Source organism: Pseudopipra pipra, chromosome 7 (assembly GCF_036250125.1).
Source record: "Pseudopipra pipra isolate bDixPip1 chromosome 7, bDixPip1.hap1, whole genome shotgun sequence".
Taxonomy (NCBI): domain Eukaryota; kingdom Metazoa; phylum Chordata; class Aves; order Passeriformes; family Pipridae; genus Pseudopipra; species Pseudopipra pipra.
The window spans coordinates 37,928,506-37,950,207 of record NC_087555.1 but is presented as its reverse complement, the minus strand read 5'-3'; the positions used below and the strand labels follow the sequence as shown (position 1 = coordinate 37,950,207).

The 21,702-nt window shown below is 42.2% G+C and overlaps 1 protein-coding gene across 2 annotated transcripts in view; it reads right to left on the bottom strand.

Annotated features, from left to right (window-relative positions):
• Positions 1 to 1,686: 1,686 nt before the first annotated feature.
• The window catches only part of EPC2 (enhancer of polycomb homolog 2), a 37,748-nt gene continuing 17,732 nt past the window's right edge, over positions 1,687 to 21,702 (bottom strand). For both annotated transcript variants that reach the window (XM_064661662.1, XM_064661663.1), the window contains exons 3-14: positions 19,628 to 19,773; positions 17,382 to 17,588; positions 16,674 to 16,822; positions 16,274 to 16,406; positions 15,194 to 15,382; positions 14,856 to 14,945; positions 13,367 to 13,512; positions 12,932 to 13,275; positions 7,998 to 8,134; positions 6,130 to 6,289; positions 4,731 to 5,064; positions 1,687 to 3,058 (exon numbers count right to left, since the gene is read on the bottom strand). In XM_064661662.1, coding sequence (XP_064517732.1) covers positions 2,986 to 3,058; positions 4,731 to 5,064; positions 6,130 to 6,289; positions 7,998 to 8,134; positions 12,932 to 13,275; positions 13,367 to 13,512; positions 14,856 to 14,945; positions 15,194 to 15,382; positions 16,274 to 16,406; positions 16,674 to 16,822; positions 17,382 to 17,588; positions 19,628 to 19,773 — 2,108 coding nt within the window. In that variant the 3' untranslated portion in view covers positions 1,687 to 2,985. The remainder of the gene's footprint in view (positions 3,059 to 4,730; positions 5,065 to 6,129; positions 6,290 to 7,997; positions 8,135 to 12,931; positions 13,276 to 13,366; positions 13,513 to 14,855; positions 14,946 to 15,193; positions 15,383 to 16,273; positions 16,407 to 16,673; positions 16,823 to 17,381; positions 17,589 to 19,627; positions 19,774 to 21,702) is intronic.

Sequence of the window (21,702 nt, the reverse complement as noted above, 5' to 3'; positions counted from 1 at the left end):
TGATAAACCTAATTAGAAACAGAACCATCATTTCCTGGTACCTGATATTTAAGGGAAACTGTGCACATGAACATGGACTCCAGTATAAACTGCTGTAGACAAACTAAGTAAGAATTAACAATCTTACCTGAATGACATTCAAATGACAGAACAAAAATCACTATTCAAATCCTCTTCAAATAAGAATTAAAAATGAGTGTTATCCTCAACACACAGAGTAAAACAGCACAAAACCAACTCAGTGGCATTCCCTGCTGTTTAGTGGGATCAGGACAAAGCAGAGTTTCTAGCCATACTCCCTTTCTTTTCTCTTTTTCTTCTTTTTAAGCAAGATTTCCATGAGCTACAGCATTATCCATCACTCCCCTTCTCTTGCACTTGAGGCACACAATTAACTGCCAGAAATTCTAAGGATGACTTTTCCAGTTCTGCTTTACTAATCCTTTAAATGAACCCCATTCCACATCTGGCACTTACCATCAGAGCCTTGGGAGCTCGTGGGATCCTTCTCTCCACCTCCCATTTTCTCAGAATCCATTAAAAGTTCGAAGCTCCAGCTAAAGGTTTTTTAAAGTAATTAGATGAGGATTAGACTACCCCAAGTCTGAGACAGGCAGCAATCTGAGACATCTTCAGTCCAATTTTCCCTGAAAATGATCCATGTCTGTAGTGAGAGTCCACAGCTTTCAATCTGCAGAAGAAATTACTTCCCATTTTCATTAAGCCTCCAAAGGGTTTTGGGGATGGTGTGAAGCAAGGTTATTTCTATATAATCGAGGAGAATAACTTATTTCTTTGTCAGGCTTAGATTTTCAGTAATTCTTTCAGAGAAAATTCATTTATACTTTAGACCATGTGGGTCAGTCATTCCCAGGAATGAGCCCAGCTCTGCAGGAAGGCTCAGACACACCTGGAAAGACCACAGAGCAGTTTTTTAGGGAAAGCCCAGAGCAGTGAATAAACACCTTTGCACAGGTGCCCCCCTTGTGCTGACACCCCAAATGCTGCCACCACACCTCACCTGACCAAGGCAGGTCATGGGTCCTTCTGACTGCTCTCAACAGGTTTAATCTGTTCTCACCTCTCCTTGGAGACATCAGACTGAATAAAAAAAATAAAGGCTCAGTGAAGCAAAAAACCAGTTAATTTTAGACATCTGAGTTTCTGACGAGCTCCTGGTATTTAAAGCTCTGCAAAGTGTTTTCAGCTGCCAGAAATTTCAACTTCCACAACGCAAGACAAAGCAGGCTGAAACACAACTTGGGTTAAAAATAGCTCTTTATATGTAGCTGAGAAGAAAAACACACTGACTGCATGACATCAAGGCAAAGCATATCTCGAGTTTCTCAGGAGGGTGGGTCTGGCCTAGACAACCTCAAAAAGATTCTGTGATTTGTAAGAAATATCAGAAACATTATCCAAATGTGGAGAATCCAACAGTCAAACGATTCACCCCAAGTTTCTCTGGAAGAACAAGAAACCCTCATTCACTCCATTCCCAGGTCTCAGATCCCAACCTCCAGCCCCATCCCTCCCCTTCCACAGACAGGGAATAACCTGGAACCTTCTGGAAACCAGTGCCTATGCAGTGCTGCAAACCACACCAAGAGCCCCTTTAACAAACCCCTAAGAACTTCCAGGTGTCACTGCCTGCACCCTGTGAAAGAACCACATGTGCACCATGGCCAGGTTTTGATATGTATTTTTTATTTCCCTGCAGTTTTCACTTATCAAGAACAAGTAACAGGGAAAGTTGTCTGAACTAGTGCATAAACAAACATTCGGAAACACCACTACACGTATCTAATTTACAAGAACCGTATAAAAAAAGTCACTAAAACACTACACTACGAAGGTGTCCAACGCTTACAGTCAGACTTTTTCCAACCCGTTACTTGCCTTGTAGCCACAGGAAAACTCTCCAAAATTGAAAAGACAATCTTGCCACGACCCTCCCCCTCCCCTTTCCACTCCCACCCCCCCCCCTCCCCGCCCCACCCACCACCTGGGATGGCTCGATATCTAGACATCCAATAATGAAATTATTGCAATGATATATAATGCAATACATACCTGGTAAAATATCCTTTAATGTGGGGTGTGGTACAGTTGGAAAGCCGGTTAAAATACGCAGAGTCTTCGGATAAAATGTCATCAAGGTGAAAATTTTGCTCAGATCTGCACAGTTTCACCTGTGCCAGATGCATAATTTTCCTACTCAGTTCTCTGTGGTTTTTTTTTTTTTTCCTCTCTCTCTCTCTCTCTCCCTCCCTCTCTCTCCTGTGTAATTATTTTTTATAAACTGGTATTATAAATAGAAATATACATTCAAAATATATGGAAAAGTGAGTTACTACATTAAATTTGCATGTATCGATCCATCCCTTTCCCCTGCACAGTAATAGAAAATACTATTTTGCCTTGAACTTCATATTTGACAGTGAAATGCCACTAAAGTATTTACCAAAAAGTCCATCTAGTCAAATTGTGAAACAAAATGAACCAAGTGAAAACTTTACATTTCCTTTAGAAAAAAATTACAAGAATTTTGTTTCCTAGCTATGAATCTTTAACTTTTTTTTTTTAGACACAAAGTTGCATTTATTTGTACAAGATACAAAATGTAAACATGGCAAAATAAATAGTTTAAACAAGTGATGCAGGATCCCATGTCATGCTCATGATCCCATTAAAGAATTATTTTTTTAATCCATTCAGTTGCAAATTCAAGTGCAAAAGCATGATGATGAATATCTACTATTCAAGTAACAGAAATAATATTGATGATACAAATAAACTATTTTACAAGGTAGTGATTTTCCCAAATTTTACAAAATTTACATTATATATCGACTTAATACACGATATAATTGGAGTCCATTTAGGTCTGTCTGAGTTCTCTGTGATCCACAGAGTGCTGTGGTTTGCATTCAGGTGGAATTCAATGAGCACCCCAGGGGCACAGGTGGAGACACTGGGGGGAGGTTATGTCACTTCCATGGCTACTGTGGTCTCTGCTATGCCGTTCAAGCCCAGGCGTTCTGGCTCGTGGTTCTCCCTGCAAGGCAACAGAATTCCAGGGTTACAGCCAGAAAATGAGGATTCCCTCAGTTTGAATCATCCCTTTCCTCTGCTGTGTGTTTCTCCCTGGAGCAGGGAGAAGCTTTAACACACGCACTGCAAACGTGATTTAAAAGGAAATATTGGATTTCAACACAGCTGCTGTTACCCCACTGACAGTGCACCCCTTCTACAAGATCAGTGCATTTAATTGCCAACTACCAGCCCAAATGATGGATAAGAGCACTAAATAGTACTAAAAAGTCTCCTGAAGGAACAAAGTCAAGATACACCAGGATAACTCAGCATCAGTTTTTCTGTCAGTGAACAAAGTGTTATAATTCCCCCTCGAGTGCAGGAAATCTTAATTTTTTTCTGATCATTTACTAAGACCCATTTTTTCCTTTTCCAGTTCATAGACAAACGTGGCTTTGTTTCTTTAAATAGCAGAGACTTAAAACAAACCCCAAGTACTCCCATTTTCAGACAACTTGGCCAACTGCAAGCTATGAAACATCTTCTGAGTATCCTAAAATAACAGTGCTGCTGTTCAATGAGAATAAACATCTCTTGAAGGTCTTTTCCAACCTAAACAATTCTATGATTCTTTGATTTTATCTATCTATGTAAGATGCAGTTTTCTGGTTTGTATGTTACATAAATACATAACACACATATCTATATATTTATATAAAAAAGGTATGTGCCAGCCTGTATCTTACAGAATGGGTTCCCAAAGTTATGGAGAGAATGTGTGCAGAGTTTGACAGAATCTACATGGAAGTGCTGCACGAGAAGGCACAAATTAAAATGGCTAAAACTGCCATTAAAGTGGCCATTTCAGACACAGTAAAAAGTAACCAAAACTACTGGTGCCTAAAACCAGTGCAAATTATTTGGGGGGTTAATCTGCCTAATGAGCTCTTGTTGGTTTGGCCACACTGGAGGTGCTGAGGGTGTTCTGGGAAGTCTCTTGGGGGGGCAACAATGTTCTCTAGTGCAGAGTTGGGCATGGAGAGAACACAATCTCAAGCTGTACCAGGGGCAGTTCAGGTGGGACATCAGGAGGAATTTCTTCGTGGAAAGGGTTGTCAGGCGTTGGAACCCAGGGAGGTTTGGAGTCCCCATCCCTGGAGGTGTCCAAGGAAGGACTGGCTGTGGCACTCAGTGCTCTGGGCTGGGGGACAAGGGGGGCATCGGGCACAGGGGGGACTCTGATCTTGCAGAGAGGACACGGCCTCAAGCTGCCCCAGGGGAGGTTCAGGTTGGACAGCAGGAGCAATTTATTCATGGAAAGGGTTGTCAGGCATTGAAATCCAGGGAGGGTTGGAGTCCCCATCCCTGAAGGTGTGCAGGGAAGGACTGGATGTGGCACTCAGTGCTCTGGGCTGGGGGACAAGGTGGGACTGAGTACAGGATGGACTCCATGGGCTGAAAGAGAGGACACAGCCTCAAAGCTGCACCAGGGGAAGTTCAGGTTGGACAGCAGGAGGAATTTCTCCACGGAAAGGGTTGTCAAGCACTGAAACTGCCCAGGGAGGTGGTGAAATCACCATCCCTGGAGGTGTCCAAGGAACGACAGGACGTGGCACAGGGTGGACTGGGAGGCCTTTTCCAACCTCAACGTGACTCAAGCAGCACAACCACACCGCCCACGTGCCCCTGCTCACCTTGCTATACTGCTGATGGCACTGCTGGGGGTCACCTTTGGCACTCTGTCCATGCTGGCAGCGACTGTGGCGAGTTTTAAGGCGGTGGGGGACGGCGCCGACGTCCGCGTGTTGATGTGCACGTTGACGGGGGACACGACGCTGACGTTGTTGAGGTGCACCGTGCTGGGCAGGCACGAATTGTTCATGGGCACAGCCTGGGGGCTGCTCGTGCACAGCGCTGGGATTAAGTGGTTTGTGGTGCTGTGGCCAACTGTCCTTACCAGCTGCACGGTGGAGATCCCTGGGCTGGATGATAAAGCCATGTTGGTGGAGTACAAGGTTCTGGAGGTTCCTGTTACGACAGAAATGTTGTTTATTAAACCAGGTGATGCTGTGAGTATTGTCTGTCCCTGGGATAGTGCAAGAATCCTTATTTCACAGTCACAAAATTTAGCACTGGTGCCTAATCTTACAGCCCTCAAAGCACTGCCCTCTTGGATACAATCTCAGAGAATTACACACAGATGTCTCTCTCTCTCCCCCCTTTCCTGGAGCTGTTCCAGTATATTGATTTTATTCAGTCGTGTTTTTTCTCCCTCTATTCATTTCATATTATCATTAACCCAGCCTGGCAGAAGGTCTATAAAACTAATCACTTCATTAGCTGCTAAAACAACAAATTACTCTAAAAGCCTTTTCTTTGTGCTGGCAGCCCAGTGTCGAATCACATTTGCCTCTTGGCTACATGGCCACGGCACCAGCACAACCAGGAGGAGGGGTGAGAGGAAGGCACTGAATGCCAATGCCTACACTTTTGCCCCTGAATTTGGGAAGAATCCTAAATGCAGTGAAACCCAAAACTTACAGTGAAGTCAAAAGAATTACCAGTAGCAGCTGCTGAACATTTGAGATAATGACCAAATAATTTATCAACTTGGCCATTTCCTTCTCAAAGTGCTTCATGTTTAAGCAACTGATTTATTTTTTCATTACACACTCACACTGGTTTTAAGGTGCTGTCACACTTTTGATGGTAACAGATTATTAAAAGACAAACCAAGGAAAAAATACACAATGCTCCTCCAATGTAAAAGAGCATTTGGTAGCTTTATATCCATATTAACAGCAGATGTTGGACAAGGCTCTCAGGATTGGTGGGATTCTTGGGGTGGTCCTGTGCAGGGCAAGGAGTTGGACTTGGATGACCTTTGTGAGTCCCTCCCAGCTCAGGATACTCTGTGATTCTGTGACACATGTCATTGCCCAAGAGTATTTCAGAGAATGCTATTTAAAACTATCCAATTAATATATTTGATTTTTTATTTATTAAATCAGAAATAAGATCAGCTGATAAGTAAGAACATTGATAAGCTGACATTCTTGGCTCATACTAGACAGGAGTTTTAAGCATCATCACCTGAAGGCTGGACAACACCATTGATATTGTTGTGGCTGGTGCTGGGTTCCTTGGTGCCCTCACTGCGGCCGGGGGCAGGAGCACTGACCACTGCAGAGGCAGCAAAGTGGGCACTGGCTGAATCCAGGGTTTTGGACATACAGTCAGAGGTGCTGGAGCCCTGGGAGGAAAAAAAAGAGGGGAAAAAAGTGGTTTTCATAATTATCTAAGTACAAAATGAAACAGTGTTAGGATTGCTCCAGTGCACAAATACCACCATGTAAATACAGACTTGTTCTACATGTAACCTACTGCACTGAAACATGGAATATTTCTGTGTCACAAGACTGAGGGGGAGCTGAACATCAGTGTCCAAAGGAGTGCTGGGCAAGTCCTGCCCAATCCAGCCACTCAATGGCAAGAGCAGTTCTCAGCACAACAGAGCACTTGTCATGTGCTGTTCAGCCTGGAGGAGAGAAGGTTCTGGGGAGACCTGAGAGCCCCTTCCAGGGCCTAAAGGGGCTCCAGGAGAGCTGGAGAGGGACTGGGGACAAGGGATGGAGGGACACGACACAGGGAATGGCTTCCCACTGCCAGAGGGCAGGGAGAGATGGGATATTGGGAAGGAATTCCTGGCTGGGAGGGTGGGGAGGCCCTGGCCCAGGTTGGGCAGAGAAGCTGTGGCTGCCCCTGGATCCCTGGAAGTGTCCAAGGCCAGGCTAGACAGGGCTTGGAGCAACCTGGGCTAGTGGGAGGTGTCCCTGCCCATGGCAGGGGGTGGAAAGAGATAATCTTTCAGGTCTCTTCCAACCCAAACCATTGTGGGATTCCATGGGAGTCTTTGAGAAGTTTCCTTTAAGATGATGACTATGCCTTAAGCTTCTCAAATCTCCTTTCTCTCCTGTCTCCAGGCAGCAAACACTCTGCAAGTGCAAACCTAAAGGATGTTTAGTATTTCTGGTCCATCCACTCTCATGGAGTGATTCTGTACCACAGCAGTTTGTGCCCTGCTCATTCTGCAATCACACATTATCCATCAGCCCAGTTTCTCTGAAACAATACTAAGTACTGGAAAGCCTTACCATTCTTACTGGAAAGAAGGTTAATTCTCCAATTGCAATTTATATTAACTTAAGAAATGACTTTGCACAGAAGATTAGAGTGTTTTAAAGATCCAAAATTCATTCCTTTTGTTTAAATATTCTGGCATCATCTCCTTACACTTAAAAAATGTCCCCTGCCAACACAGAATCCCTGATTAACTGAAGTAGAAAACACTGAGGGGAAGGAACAAACAGCACAAGCAATTAAGATATTAAATGCTCAAAGTAAAAGTAATAGACAACAGCAACAGCTTTTGTATTTTTTTGGTAAGGAAGTAACAGAGAACTAAGCACACCTGAAAATCTTTCCTCCCTTGCAAGGTATTACAGAGGAAAAATGGGATTCTTTTAGAAGACAGAATATGCAAATATGCAAAGCTCTGTTTTTCCTCTCAGAGGTACCAATTTGGAGGACTCACTGAACATCTGCTCATAATAGAACCTTACCATAATAGAACATTACCTCATCAGGTAATTTTATTAAAGGAGTCTCTTCAGAGCTGTTACACAAAGGGAGGTAAAACCAGTGAAAGTAGTAAAACTTAAAAGCACACTGGTGTTTCTACACTTGGGGATGCAGGGAACATAAGAAACTATGAAGTCTCAACTTCTAAAATGCAACCATGATATACAAGTTATAAAAAAAAAAAAACCTGGCTAAAAATATTCAACATTCACTCTAAAATGTAATACCTTTACTGGGCTGTTACATTTAGTTTTAAAGAGAGATGAACACAGTAAGCAAACAGGAATTAGCAGTATGTGAGGACATTTTGGGAGCAGTACCTGTGCTTTTGGATGTGCCTGCTGGGAGGAATGCTGGGACTGCTGTTTCTGCTGCAGCTGAGCCAGCTGTTGCCTCTGCATTTGCACCAACTGCTGTTGGTGTGTCTGGAACTGCTCCTCCGTGATACCCCCTGTTACTACAGGAAAGAAAGGGGAGCAGAGTTACACAGCCCTGCACAAAGCAAACACATCTGAAAGGCAGCAGTGCAGCTATTTTGGACAACAAGTGCTCAAAGACAACATACATTGTGTCAGATGCTTCCAAAGATCTTCCTATATTCTTATGTAAAAGAGAGGTCAAGCTACATTTGTTTGTTTGTTGTGTTCCTACAGTGAATCAATCTAGAACAAAAGAACTCGGAGCTTTTGTTGCTTTTAAGCAGTTTTTATCTTTGGTGGTTTTCTCTCCAGTAGCTTTAGGCAAAAGCTTAGAGAAAATATTTTCCTGCCTTTCAGATAACAAGCACTGGCCTAAAAATCAGGGCTGAGGATGAAGTATCCAGGGCTGAGCTGGGCATCTGCTCTCCCAGGCAGCACTGGAGTTTATTCCTGTCCAAATTCCTCTCCTACAGTCCCTTACTGTCCCTTCCTCTGACACCAGAGTGCACTTGCAGGGAAACACAAGCCTGGCACTGGAGAACACCAAAATTCTGAGATTTAAACAGTCTGGGCAGTTCTAGACCAGCCCTCACCTGAAAGGACTATTCACCCATCTGGCAATTCCAGTCTGACCTTCCTCTTTCCCACCTTTCCTGAAGGATCTGCTCCTGTTTCACCTGAACAGGATTTCCTCTGCCAATGATTTTTTTAAATGGAGTAAGAGTTTAGGCGTGACATAAGTTAGTTCTGATGAAAAGCAGGTTAATGCCACCCCAGTAAGTCTCATGCTCCCAACACATGAAGGGAATGAAGTTGGAAAAGCTGTTTTTAACATTCTCCCCCTAAGAATTGCAGACTTGGTAAAATGAAAATACTGCTGAGTGTTTCAGGTTAAAACCTGAGTTTTGTGCAAGTGATGCCAACCTAAGAACTGAGCTCTCTCAGGAGGAAGCAAAGAGAGAATTCACCTCTCAGAGATTCTCATGAATACATTTCAAGAGTTTATCCTGAACCTTGTTTTTCCTGCACTCAAACACCTGGATTGTGCAATATCCTCTTATCAAGAGACATTGGGTTAACATTAAAATATGGAGTGCTCCACCTTTCAGGGCCTGGCTCTACCATTTACTACTTTTAGTATTTGCAGTTGTCCTGAAATTCCATTCAGAAAAAGTACCAGAATCAGGACTGTGACTGCTTAGAAATTGGTATTGAAACTTCTCCTCTACTGCTGCATTATTAAACCAGCTCTCAACCATGTTACTTAGAAAGACCTAGAGTTACTCCTCTTGGACTGCAGGGATATTACAAATTCCAACCTAATCTGAACCCAAATTTATTTTGCATTTAGCTTTACTTTGTTCCTCCTGCAGATTCTATGACTACAAGCATTTAACTCAAAGTTCAGTCAGCTCACCCTGCTAAGTTCCCTTACCCCAGCCTCCTAAAATGTGTGGTATTACTGAAGGCAACAGGGCCAAGAACAGCATTATGGAACATTACATATATATATATTTCTATTTTAAAGCTCTGAGGTAACAAATTCCAGATGATGCCTTTTGTTTTATTAAAAAAAAACCATTTCAGAACAAAGTTATATTCTATGTTTATAATCTCCCTTCCTTCCCAGTTTGACAGAGGCCATGAAGTCATTAAACACTCTGCTCCAAGGTGCAGGGGAGGTGACTCCAGCCATGCAATAATCCCTTACTCTGCCTTTACATGTTTGGATTTTGCTCCCTCCCCCAGGTATTTCCTCAGTGGTCACACTGAACTCAGCTGTTCCCCTTCTTAGAAACCAGCAGATGTTCATTAGCACATTTAATATCATTTGGCTTCTGCCAAATCAAACAACTGAAGGGTCCTAGAGAGTAAAAAAAAGCAAACTTTTCCCCATCCCAAGGCAGCCTTTAAGGTCAGAGTGAAGTGCAAGGGCTCTGCTGAGCATCTATTTTACCACAGGATGGAAATACTGCACCACCACAGGGTAAAAAAAAGGCACTGGCAAATTAAGTCTTCCTCCTTGACAGCTCTGGGTTGCATTTTTATGTCACTTCTCTCAGGATTTGAAGCCTTTAATCAAAGATCATCTTACAGGCTGCCCCGAAAGTGGCATTTTATTAATTACTTCTACATGGTGTTTAATGCTGGGGGAAAAAAAAATACCTCTAAAAGGTAAAAGTTTGTTCCATAAGCAAAATCCTTCAGCTGGGAATAGCTGTCCTCTGTATCCAGGGACGTGGTTTTCCCACTTGCAGTTCTTATGACATGAGCAAGAGTTAATTAGCTCAAAAAATTGGTTTTTTATTCATGCACTGATCAGGCACTTGGAAGAAAAGACTGGTCACACATTTTTAATATTAGTCTCTGTTTCTGCAGTGCATTGGAGGAAATACCAGAGGAAGAGCTGCTTAATTAATACAGGGAAAAATAAAATGCAGAGGTGATTTTAAATATTCTTGTGCAGCAAAAGCCAAAGCAACTCTTAAGTCTTCTCTAAAATAAAAACATAAAAAAAAATAAAAGTAATCAGTTTTAGTACTGCCACTGTTTCCTCTGGAGGCAGCTTTATGCTCACAGGTAAATGTGCTATAAAATCAACTGATTTCAGCAAAGAGAATGACTTCAATAGATGCAGTGACAGTGCTGTGCTCATTTAATGCACAACCAGACTCTGAGCAGCCCTTTTCAAATGTATTCACTATTTACTAGTGAGAAAATCCAACACTGTGCCTCTTGCTGGTTCAGTCATTTGGGGAACAATTCTGTTGTCTGCTGTGTCTGATCCTGCACCAGAATTACAGGATCTGGTTTGTGACTTAAATCTGGGATGAAAAAGGTCTTCCACAGCCATAAATTTCCCTGCATAATGTACTTCAGCTGCTGAGGGACCTCTGTTCTCAATGTATTCCCCAATGATTTTTAAAATTATAACACAAGTTTATTACTATTCCTGCCCAAAGTGGCTCAGACTCCTCAGATTTTGGCTTTAGCCATTTCTGAGCTGTTTCTCTGCAGCCTCTCCCACCATTCCAATGTGCATTTCTCCATCCTTTCCTTGAGTTCTCTTTCCCAAGCAGTGCCATTCCTGCAGCACACAAGTGCTGGCCCACATGAGTGTATCATTTCACACATCTCTTCAACCTTTTTCCTTCACAGATCACCTTCCATCCCAAAACATTCTCCTCATTTTTGGGCAGACTCCACCCAGAGCAGAATTCAAAGTGTTACCTCCAGCTAATCCTTCAGTAGTTGACTGATATTTATTATAATATCACCAAAAAAAAAAAAAAACCCAGAAAAAAAATTAATCAGCTTAATGATTCCCCCTGTTACTACAGGATCTTAACCTGGATCTTTCCAAGCACCTTCCCATACCTTGGTCCTGTCCCACTTTATTCCTGCAAACAGGAATCTTGCAGCATTGCTCATTCTTGTTACATAAGGAGCTAAACCCTTGTTGTTCCTTGCAGTCCATGTTTCACAACCTTAACTCTTATTTTCTGCACTTGTTTTAACCAGACATCTCTTGATAATTATTAATCCCATCACACACAACTGCCTCCTTCTGCTACTGGTGGAATTCTCCAGCCCTTCATGTTGTTTCAAAAAGAATAATTATATCAAATAAAGCCATAGCACATTGTATGTGTTCTTTTCATGCAGCAGAAATATTCCTGTGCAAATCTTTTCACAACATGAAGGTTACAAGGACTAACCTGAAAAGACATAAAAGTATCAGGCTGGAATAAATATTCTCTGCTTGGGTTTCAATTTGCACACAGGAATTCTAGAGGTATGTTATTGATGATTAAAAACCCATTCCTGCAACTGAGTGTGAAAGAGATGGACCATTCCATAACCACAGGGAGTTAATTATGGAATTCAGAGTCAGCCTATTATATTGTTTAATTATCCTGGTTTACAACACCTAATTCTGTATATGATCAGAGCAGGGAAATACTCAGGTGCTTGCTGATGCTTGGTAGGAGATCTCTTTTGGCTTATCTCCAGTTGTTCAGCTTTTTAAAGAATCATCTGATTATGAGTCTTTTATGATTATAAAGAAGTGACAATGTTAAAACTTGAGCAATTACAACTCTAGCATATAGAGCAAGTGATGCAAAGGCTATTTAATTTAAACTTAAAACAATTTATTCCTTTGGAAACTTTTATTCCAGCTTCAGTGCTGCCACACCCAGATCACCAACAACGGGTCTACAAGCATTTGCAAATGTTGTGTATATTTTATATTCTTGTGAAGACACAACGAGAAACTTTTTTATCATTTTTTTTTTTAACATGAGAAGGTGTCTTGCTCTTCTGGAGCTGCCAGGTCACAAAGTCTGCATTGGCTGGGAGAGCTGGACATGACATTTAAGGGAAAAGACAATTTCCCAAACTTAATCAGTGGCTGATGATTAGCTGAAAATCAGAGAAGGTGCATCACTGGATGCTTCCAGTGTCAGCATTTTTGCTGTTTTCAGACCAAGGGCTTTTCTTTAGCACTCATAAAGAAAATTCTTCTGTCTTTAAACACAGTCAGACCAATTAGAGTCATGAAGACTCAATTACACCTCAGCAATTCTTGATACAAGCAGAATCCCTCTGAATAACGTGTTTGAATCCAGCACTTCACCAAAATCTACTGGAACTGATGAAACAAAAGCAGGAGGAAGAGGGAAATTTCTGTATATTCCAAGAAACACAAAATAATTAGTTCTTTTAATCTGTGATTCAGATACACACCGGTGCTCACGTTATCAGTCCAGTCACACGTAAAACCACCCAAATTCAGTATTTTAGGCTCCAGAAGAATTCAAATCCTTGCCTACCTGATATGCCATTCTTGCTGGTGTTCAGTAAAGCTACAGATGCTGCAGAGACTCTTTTGTTATTCACAGTCTGCCCTGGTTTCCTTGAGGTACATTCTTCGCTATCGCTGTCCTGGAGATTGAGTAGCCTGGGCTGGAAACACTGCAGTCGACATGATCTGATATTGCTTAGGATTTCAGGAAGGGACAGTCTGTTTTCACAAGGTTTATTGGAAGCATTGGTCCGTGAGAAATTAGAAGAAAAGTCTAAAGTCTGGGAAGAGCTTGAAAAACTGTTCAGCATTTCGGGGTCAATCTGCCTCAAGACAGGATCGTGCTCTGTGGATATTCGGTCCATTATAACCCTGAGGGAAGAGGGTGGGAAAAACCATCAGTTTGATTGGCTCTTTTTAATGCTCTGAAGGGGCATGAAGAGTTAAAGCAACACAGCTGTACCTTCCACCCCTGCCAATCCTTCTCCTTGCAAATCCTATGCATCTCCTTGGAATTGTCAGGGTTGTAAGGCAATGCCTGAACCTCAGTTTGTCCAATTCGGCCAATTCGGGGGTTTCGGACGAAGAATTAGTTTGGTCCAAACGAGGCTGCAAAGAAAAAAAAACAGAAAAGGCAATTTTACACTCACTCAGAGAGTGTGGTTTGGGTGGGGCACTCCTGGTTGAAGATGCCCAGGGAACTATCACTTGATTAATATGCTCAGATCATCAGAAGATTTCTTTTTAAAATCATGAACTCATTAAGCCTTCACCGGCCATAAAATTAGACACCACAAACAAAATACAGAAGGAGCCCAAATTAATTCATTCTGCCAAGCAGCACATAAACCCATCCCACTGGCCCAGCACCTCCAGTCTGACACTGGCTCCTTTGGGAATTCAGCACAGGCCCTGGCCCAGGTTGCCCAGAGAAGCTGTGGCTGCCCCTGGATCCCTGGAAGTGTCCAAGGCCAGGTTGGACGGGGCTTGGAGCAACCTGGGCTAGTGGGAGGTGTCCCTGCCCATGGCAGGGGTGGGATGAGATGAGTTTTAATGTCCCTTCCAGCCCAAACCATTGTGGGATTCTCTGATTCCACCTTTACAAGCAGAAATGCTCTGTGCTGTCTCAAATGACAGGTTAATAATACACATTATCAATTTTTGTGATCAGCTTAAATGCAGGGCTGTAGAGTCAATCAATTTAGGTTGAGTGAACCCAAACTCAAATGGCTTTGGTAGTTTAAAAGGACAAACTAACTAAAAAAACTAACATTTGGGCTGTTAAATAACCTGCTTCTAACAGCAATGGAAAACCAACAGAAAAGAATGAAAATATAAGTTTTCAGTCACCTCAACTCCTTTTGGCAAAGGAGTTAAGGCTAAGGGAAAAGAGAAAGCAGGATAAATTCTAAGAGGGAAGCTCCAGCTGACCCTCTGGAACCAGAAATGAAGATGTTCTTGCAATTGTAACCTCATGGTTTTCAATGTATTTACAGTTTGCATTGATTTCAAAACAAAATTTTGACTTAAATATGGCAAATATCTGCAACAGATGAAACCCCTCTGATACATTGGCAGACTCAATGTCCTGGCAGGATCCCTCAGCAGGTCTCAGAACTGGGACAACTGGGATCTAACTCTAATGAGCTCTATGAGCTGGGAAGAAAGGATGTGCTAAGGGAAGTGAGGAGACAAAAAAGATCTTCTCCCTTCTTAGCAGTGGCTGAATTGGTGTGCAGGAAACATGTTCTATCACCTTCAGGTAACCACAGAGTAATAGTACAGTGAGAGTCATTCTCAAAGACTGAAAACTGTCTCTGGATTCATCAAAGTTTCAGTGGTGAGAGTGGGAACAGAAGACTTGTGACAAGAACACTGTGCCAGCCTAAATTTAAGGAAAACCCCACCACCATAACCAAACCACCACCCTAAATCCAACAGCATGGCCTTACAGCATAATACTGGCATCCTGCTCTCCTCCTGAAAGCACAGGGGCCGTCGGGATCGTTCTCTTCTTCTGCTTCTGACACTGGTGAGGGGACCTGGACCAGAAACAACGTCATTCTCCCCACAGCCACACTCCCACAGTTTATTTTAGACAAGTTTGTATCTATGTAACACAGACTGCCACACTTATATTTTAAATGCAGCTTCTCAAAGCATAACTTGGAAGAAAAAACCCTCATAGTTTATACAGGGATCTTTTAAATATAGCCAGAGTGGCAAAATTACAAGCAGCTGAAACCTCTGTTGTGAGTACACCGAGATTTTGCAGCAGGGTGTTTGTTACCTGTGGGAACTCATCTTCATCTGAGCTGTGGAAGTCGTACTGTTTGATGTCACTCTTGCTGAGCACAGGCAGGGGCTCAGCTGAGGGCTGAGGAGTCACCACACACTCCAGCTTAGGCTTCTTCAGGTACTTCTTCTTCTGACGGACAACATCGGACACCTCCTCCTTCAGGGAGGAGTGATGAGGATGCTGGGGGGAAGGGGGGAAAACAATGTGTGTAAAATAAATTAGGCATGAGAAGAGGAAAGGTGAATTACCAAGACATGACTGCTTATCTCCCAAAGCAGACATCTGAGACACGTCGTGCAAAATTTATTCAAAACACGAAAAAACAGAACTTAAACCTCTGATTGTTTATTAATAAAGACAAACTGAAAGCTCTCAAGCCATAAGACAGCCTAAGAGGCTCCTTGCTTTGCAGTACACTAGGTATATTGTAATTGGAATTCCTATTCCAGTTATTTTCTGAAACCTCATTTTTCTACAGCGCTTTCCATTTTCTGAACTGCTCAGATATGTTCAAAAGAAACCATCTAATTTGCTTCGTGTTTGTACTTTTGTACAGATGTGATGGTATTTGGTTTGGCTGTTTAAGATGTTTCTAACACAAACCCTCTGTGGTGAGCAACTCCCATTGATATTAAACTGTTCCCTTGAACACAAATGTTATTAAACTTCAAAGCTTTCCTTTAAAAAAGATTATTTCACTTGGAAAACTCTCACTTTGAAGGAGAAGCCAGTGCAGTTTAAGTTTACCCCAAATTACCACTTATCAATGACTGACTGAAAGTAACTCCAGGAAAGGAGCTCAAGCTTCAGAGCCAGAGGAGAAGCAGAAGGAATGGCAGAATTCCTGGAGAAGCAGCCAGGGTTTGTGTGGAATTCCAGCACCACTAGGTGTCGCGGGTGCTAAATACAAACTTCCACGGGCCTTCAACTCTCAGCCCACACCTCCAAGCACCTTGAAACTACTGATATTTCAGGTTATTGCCTCAAAAACACATCTGAACTCCAACCTGGGCATATGCAAAGGAATGGTGAACTCAAGAACAAAAGATTCCCAGCAGGAAATGACCTTACCTTCACTTTACATTCTTGAACTTTGTGATGATTTCCGTTGTGGAGAGACGATGGAGTTGTGCCCATCTCTTTTTCAGGTCTGTTGAGCTTCACTTCATTGAGGATTTCACCTCCATAATCACCCAAGTGGTACCTCGAAAAACAGGATTAAAACTATAATATGGCATTCCACTGGGAAATGTTTGAAAGGCCAATAGTCTGCATAAACCTCTTTTATTTCACCTTCTAAAGTTACATGTAAGTACATATTTAAGTGGTATACAAGTCTTCAGCCACGTGTGCAGAAGACACATCCCCACACAGAAATAAATTACAAGAGATGCTTTCAAACCCATTCAATGAAATTTAAAACCTTGGTGTTATATAAATAACCTCTTACAGGTGTAACCTGCAATTTTACCTTTTCTCAACAACCTCTAATGTTAAATGCAACAGCTCCCGTTTTGTCTTCTCTCTCCTCTTAATCATCTCCAGAATGGTTATGGCTCTGCTGAACTCCCTCCTCAACTTCAACATCTTCTCATAAGAAGCTTCATCGTTCTTTCGGTTCTGTCCAGAGATCAGACACATTTTAAGTCAAGCCCAAAACCCACGAGGCTTAAACTGCACAAATAAAGTTACATGAATGCTGCTGCAAGTGAGGCTCTGGAGCACAATCCAAAGCAGCTTTTCCTAAAGCACATCCAACCTGCAAACAAACCCCAACTTCTCAGCCATTTCCCCCCCTGCTCTGTCTGCTCAGATCCCACATAAACCCAGTGGAAGTTTGGCAGAACAAGGAATTCATGGCTTGGCTCCTAAAACACTTTTCCCGCCTTGATTCCACGCAGAGTTGATGCGAAATGCTGACTAATTTCAGACTTCCTGGTTCAAATCACTTCGTGCTACAAAAAAAATGAAACCTGAACTATTCACTCCATGGCAAGTGGAAGGTTGTTTCCCCTTTTTTTCCCCAGAAAGGGAAGTTTGTAACCCAGCAAGTCCCACAACCGCTACAGACACCGCTCTGAGTTTCAGCTCTCCAGAAAACGGACACAAACCATCCCCTGGACAGGGATCCAAACGATTCCCTATCCCTGCAGGATTCCAAGGGACAAATCCAAGTCACCTTTCTGGTCTGCATCTTCTCAGTCCTCCTCCTGAAGGCCACGTAGGGGTCGTTGTTGGTGGAGCCGTCCCTCTTCTCCTGCTTGATCTGGGGGATGAGGGAAGGCCCCCGGCAGTTCTTCCTCTTCCTCACCCAGTAGTCATAGACAGCCTTGATCAGGTAGTCGTCCTCATTTAGCAGCAATTTGGCCTCCTGAAGTGTCACAAGCTGCAGGAGAACATGGGAAAGGTGCAATTGGGATGGGGGTGTAGGGAAAGCCACCACACACCCACACCTCTTGGACGTTTTCTGAGTAAACTTCATTATTTTCTAGCACGAGAGTAAAAAATATTCATGTGCACTGAAGTACTTAAGCCACCAGCTGTTCTTCCTAAGTTACAGAGTTCCCAAATTTCCTGAGCCAGCATCATCACATCCTCCCTACAATACTCCAGAACTTCATCCATCTTTCATGAAATCTGAAAGCTAGGAGCACAGGATATAAATAACTTACTACAGTTTGCAGATCATGATTTAGGAACTACTTTAATCTGACTAGTTTTTCTTTAAAAAAAAAAAGTTGCTTGGTTAGCCATTATTAATGCTTAATGCAGTTTAATGTTGGTTCCCCTACAAGATGATTTACTGTGGAGAGAATATACTCTGAAGTGAACTTATTTCTTAATATCCCCCCCCAAAAATATTTTATTTGGTGATGGAAAAGGATAATGAATATCCCTGTTCATTACAGCACAAAGTTGGTTCAGTTCTTGGGCAAGTTATTTCAGTAGGAGGCAGCTGTACACAGAAAATTTGAAGATAACTTTTATTTTTATGTTCAGCTTTTTATATGGAAATTAGACTCGAAATAAATGCAAACCCCATCACTGACTAACTAGCACATTAGTCTGACATGCTCATATCATTAAACCCATTCATTAAATAAAAAGAATAGTTGTTCTAGTATGACTTCCCCAGAATTTGAAAACTATCAACTGAACAACTTAAATTTGCACTTTTGCAACATGTCAAGCTTAAATCTGAGAATAACCAGAAAAAAAATAAATTTCAGCAAAATAAAGATATCTTAAGTCCAACCACTGCTCTTATGTGTTAATTCCTGCCAGAGTAGAATAAAACCTTGGCAATCTACAGGAGAATTAGAGCAACACTGAACTGCTTTTAAAAGAGAAAAATATTGCTTAAAAATAATTTCAGTTTTGAAATTAAAAAGCAGCAAGAGCTGCTTTTATCTACAGAGAAAATTCTATATTCTGGTAATATTTTAACTTTGAAAAGCATCTTCCAGTTCTTAAATTTAACTTTATTATTCCAGCAATGCAAAGTGAAAGCAGCATAAGGAGGATGAGTATTAAGTCTTGAGAAGTGATAAGCAGAGTGGCTTGAACTGAAAGCCAAAACAGGGGTGTTTCTATCAGAGCCCTAAGAGATCCAAGTGCATGTTCAACAGGTATCATCTAATCTACTCCCTGATTTTTTCCTTCACATCCCATTTTCTTAGCATAGTAAGAAATGTTCACCTTATTAAAGGTAAAGATTTACCTTTCTAAAGCTGCTCTAAGGTGTAAGAAAATGACATTTTGGCCTCTTGACACACAGCACTGAACTAAATCAGGTTGAGGAACTGAGGCAGAGCTGGGGAGAAAGAACTCCACCTGTTTCAAACTTGCCTTTCAGAAACTGTTCCCTCAGCTGTAGATTTTGAGTAATATTTTGGGGTTTAAGAGAGATACTGCTCTCCTGGCACCCCTCAGGATCTGACTTAGACACTGGTGCCCTTCTGGGCAGCAGGAACTGCAAGGGCCCAACCTGAACAAGTGGTTGGTTTGCTCTCTGTGCTTTTGGAGTTTCTAAATCTTCCAACATCACCTGCAGCCAACGTCCACAGAAACAAGTGAAACAAAGAATTTAGATCTCACACACATCTATTCACCCCCTGATCACCACGAGCTTCTTCCACACCACCACGAGTCAAACGAGTTGGGAGCTGTCCTCTCTAACATGCTGGGGTCAGGAATTCAAATTGAAAACCAACTCTCCCCAGCCAGCCCCCTAAAAGCTCCCTCCCCACCTTGTTTTTCTAAATCACTAATACTGACAGTGTGACAATAAGGCAGCAGTGTGATCTCTGTGCATGTGCAGACTCCCACACACTCATGCTGGGAGTGGGACACCAAACCAAACCCCCACCCAGAACCCTCCTACCAGAACAACCAACAAAACTCAGGGGTTTCTTCCCACAATACCTGACTGGAACTGGCCTTTTCGAGTCTGTCAACCATTATTTCGAACTGCAGTGGCTTGATTTCCATCTTCCTGTTCAGCCTGTTCAGTAGGGTCTCATCCTCGGAGTCCATATCGTAATCTGGCTGCTCATTGTCCAGATTAAAGGCTGAAATCAAAATACACACGGCAAGAATTGAAATGTTTGGGAAATCACACGCTCTGGAGACACAGAAATGTGCATCAAAAGTGACTGATAAAATTCCAGGCTTGCACATCTCTGCCAGAACACTCTTTTCTTTAGGCTAAAAAGTTTGCCCATGTAACAAAGAGCACTCAGAAGTTGTCTCTGACTTCCAGTATGAAGGGAATCCAAGGAGTTTCATTTTAAATGGCTTGAAGGGGTGCCAGGAAAAACCTTTAGTTTGAAAAATCACCAGAGGCAGAGAAACTTTAATTTATCCTTGCAAAACAAAAGCAAAGATGCTTCTTAATGCTGTTATAATACAACTCCTTCAGAATAAGATTAAGATGATTTTCAATCAAATTCCAGACTTGGAAGTTCCAGTATCATTTCAGCTGCCCATTTTTGAGGTGTTCAACAACCCCAGAGCCTCAAAATATTTAACAGACTAAAGTCAGCTCTAGATGTAGGGCCTGAGTATTCCCCCACTCTCCAAACATTGTTCCCAACTTTTCAGCAAAACTTATCTCCTTATTACAAACTGTGCTAATGATTTTCCATACTGAACAACATTTAACATTCCTGGTCCTACTAAAAGCAGAAGGAAGTTACCATTCACATAACACAGCAGAAATGAAATTTTACAATAAATACAAAGTGCATAGAACAGTAAGAATTCTTAATAGGAAACATTAACTGCACCTAATAAAATCTTGAGGAGGTGACACCCCAGCTCCAACTCTCCCAATAATTCAATCAGCACTCTACAGGGAATGTTTGTTGAAATATATTCTATTCTTATTAGACAAACAGCACTATCTTTATGCTTTGAACTCGTGGCTATACCAAAGTGCTGACTTCACAAAACCTCTGCTACTGAGCTGAACCTTAAAACAAAAACCTGGAAGACCAGGAGCAAAAGAAGACTGCTAAAAAACATCTTTAAAGCAAATGACAGCATTTTCTCTCCCAGAGTCAGGTGATAAGCAGCATATTCTTCCCACACCTCAGCCCAGCCCAAGACCACCCTCTCTGTAACACAGTGCAGTAAATGAGCTAAACCAGTATTTATCTGTTTGGTTGTGCATGGAAACTCAGCCAGATGCAGACAAAAAGCAGCTCCTCACCATCTTCAGCTCAACCTGGTACCTCAGAGGAGACACTGCCCAACTGTACCAACTCTGACATCACTTGGTCAGAGTGTTCTCTGGTTTAACACACACTGTAAGAGTTTATCTGAGAATAATTTAATAATAACGGGCTGTAACCATGAATTAAGTAGAATTATTAATATTATTAATTCAATAATACAAGTTGCATGGCAAGTTTATTTAAGACACGGTCACTGGGCACCCACAGCTCTGCAACAATTAACTGGATATTAGATTTAAACTGCAGCTCAGAACATCAGATCCCACCTCTCTCTCCAGTGGCAAGAATCAAAAACTTGGAGAGAAGACTGACCCAGATTTTTTTTTTTTAATTGTTAGTTCTGTAAAACAGCACTAAACACATCAGCAGGCAGGATTATGCACTTGAGAGAAGAGGGATTGTTATGGTACCTGGGTGACTGCCACACCACCCTGCTCAGGGAGCTCAACAGCCAAATAGCACTGAGGTGCCTGCCAAAAATCAGTGCTGGGCTCAACAAAACCAGGTTTTATGGATCATCTTCAGCTCCTGGGAGCTTTGCTCCAGGCTCTGCTGTGGGGTCCTTTTTAAATGTGGGCTGAGGACATGACTCCACCTGTTACTGGAATTGCAAAGCTCCTCAGAGCCCTCCCTGGCAAGTCCAGCCTTGGCAGCTCACACTTCTCCCAGGGAATGAGGGCTGGTACCAACTTCCACTGTCCCACAATTTGTAATTCCACGACCTCTTAGAACATAAACTGCCACTTTCACCAGGAAGAAAAC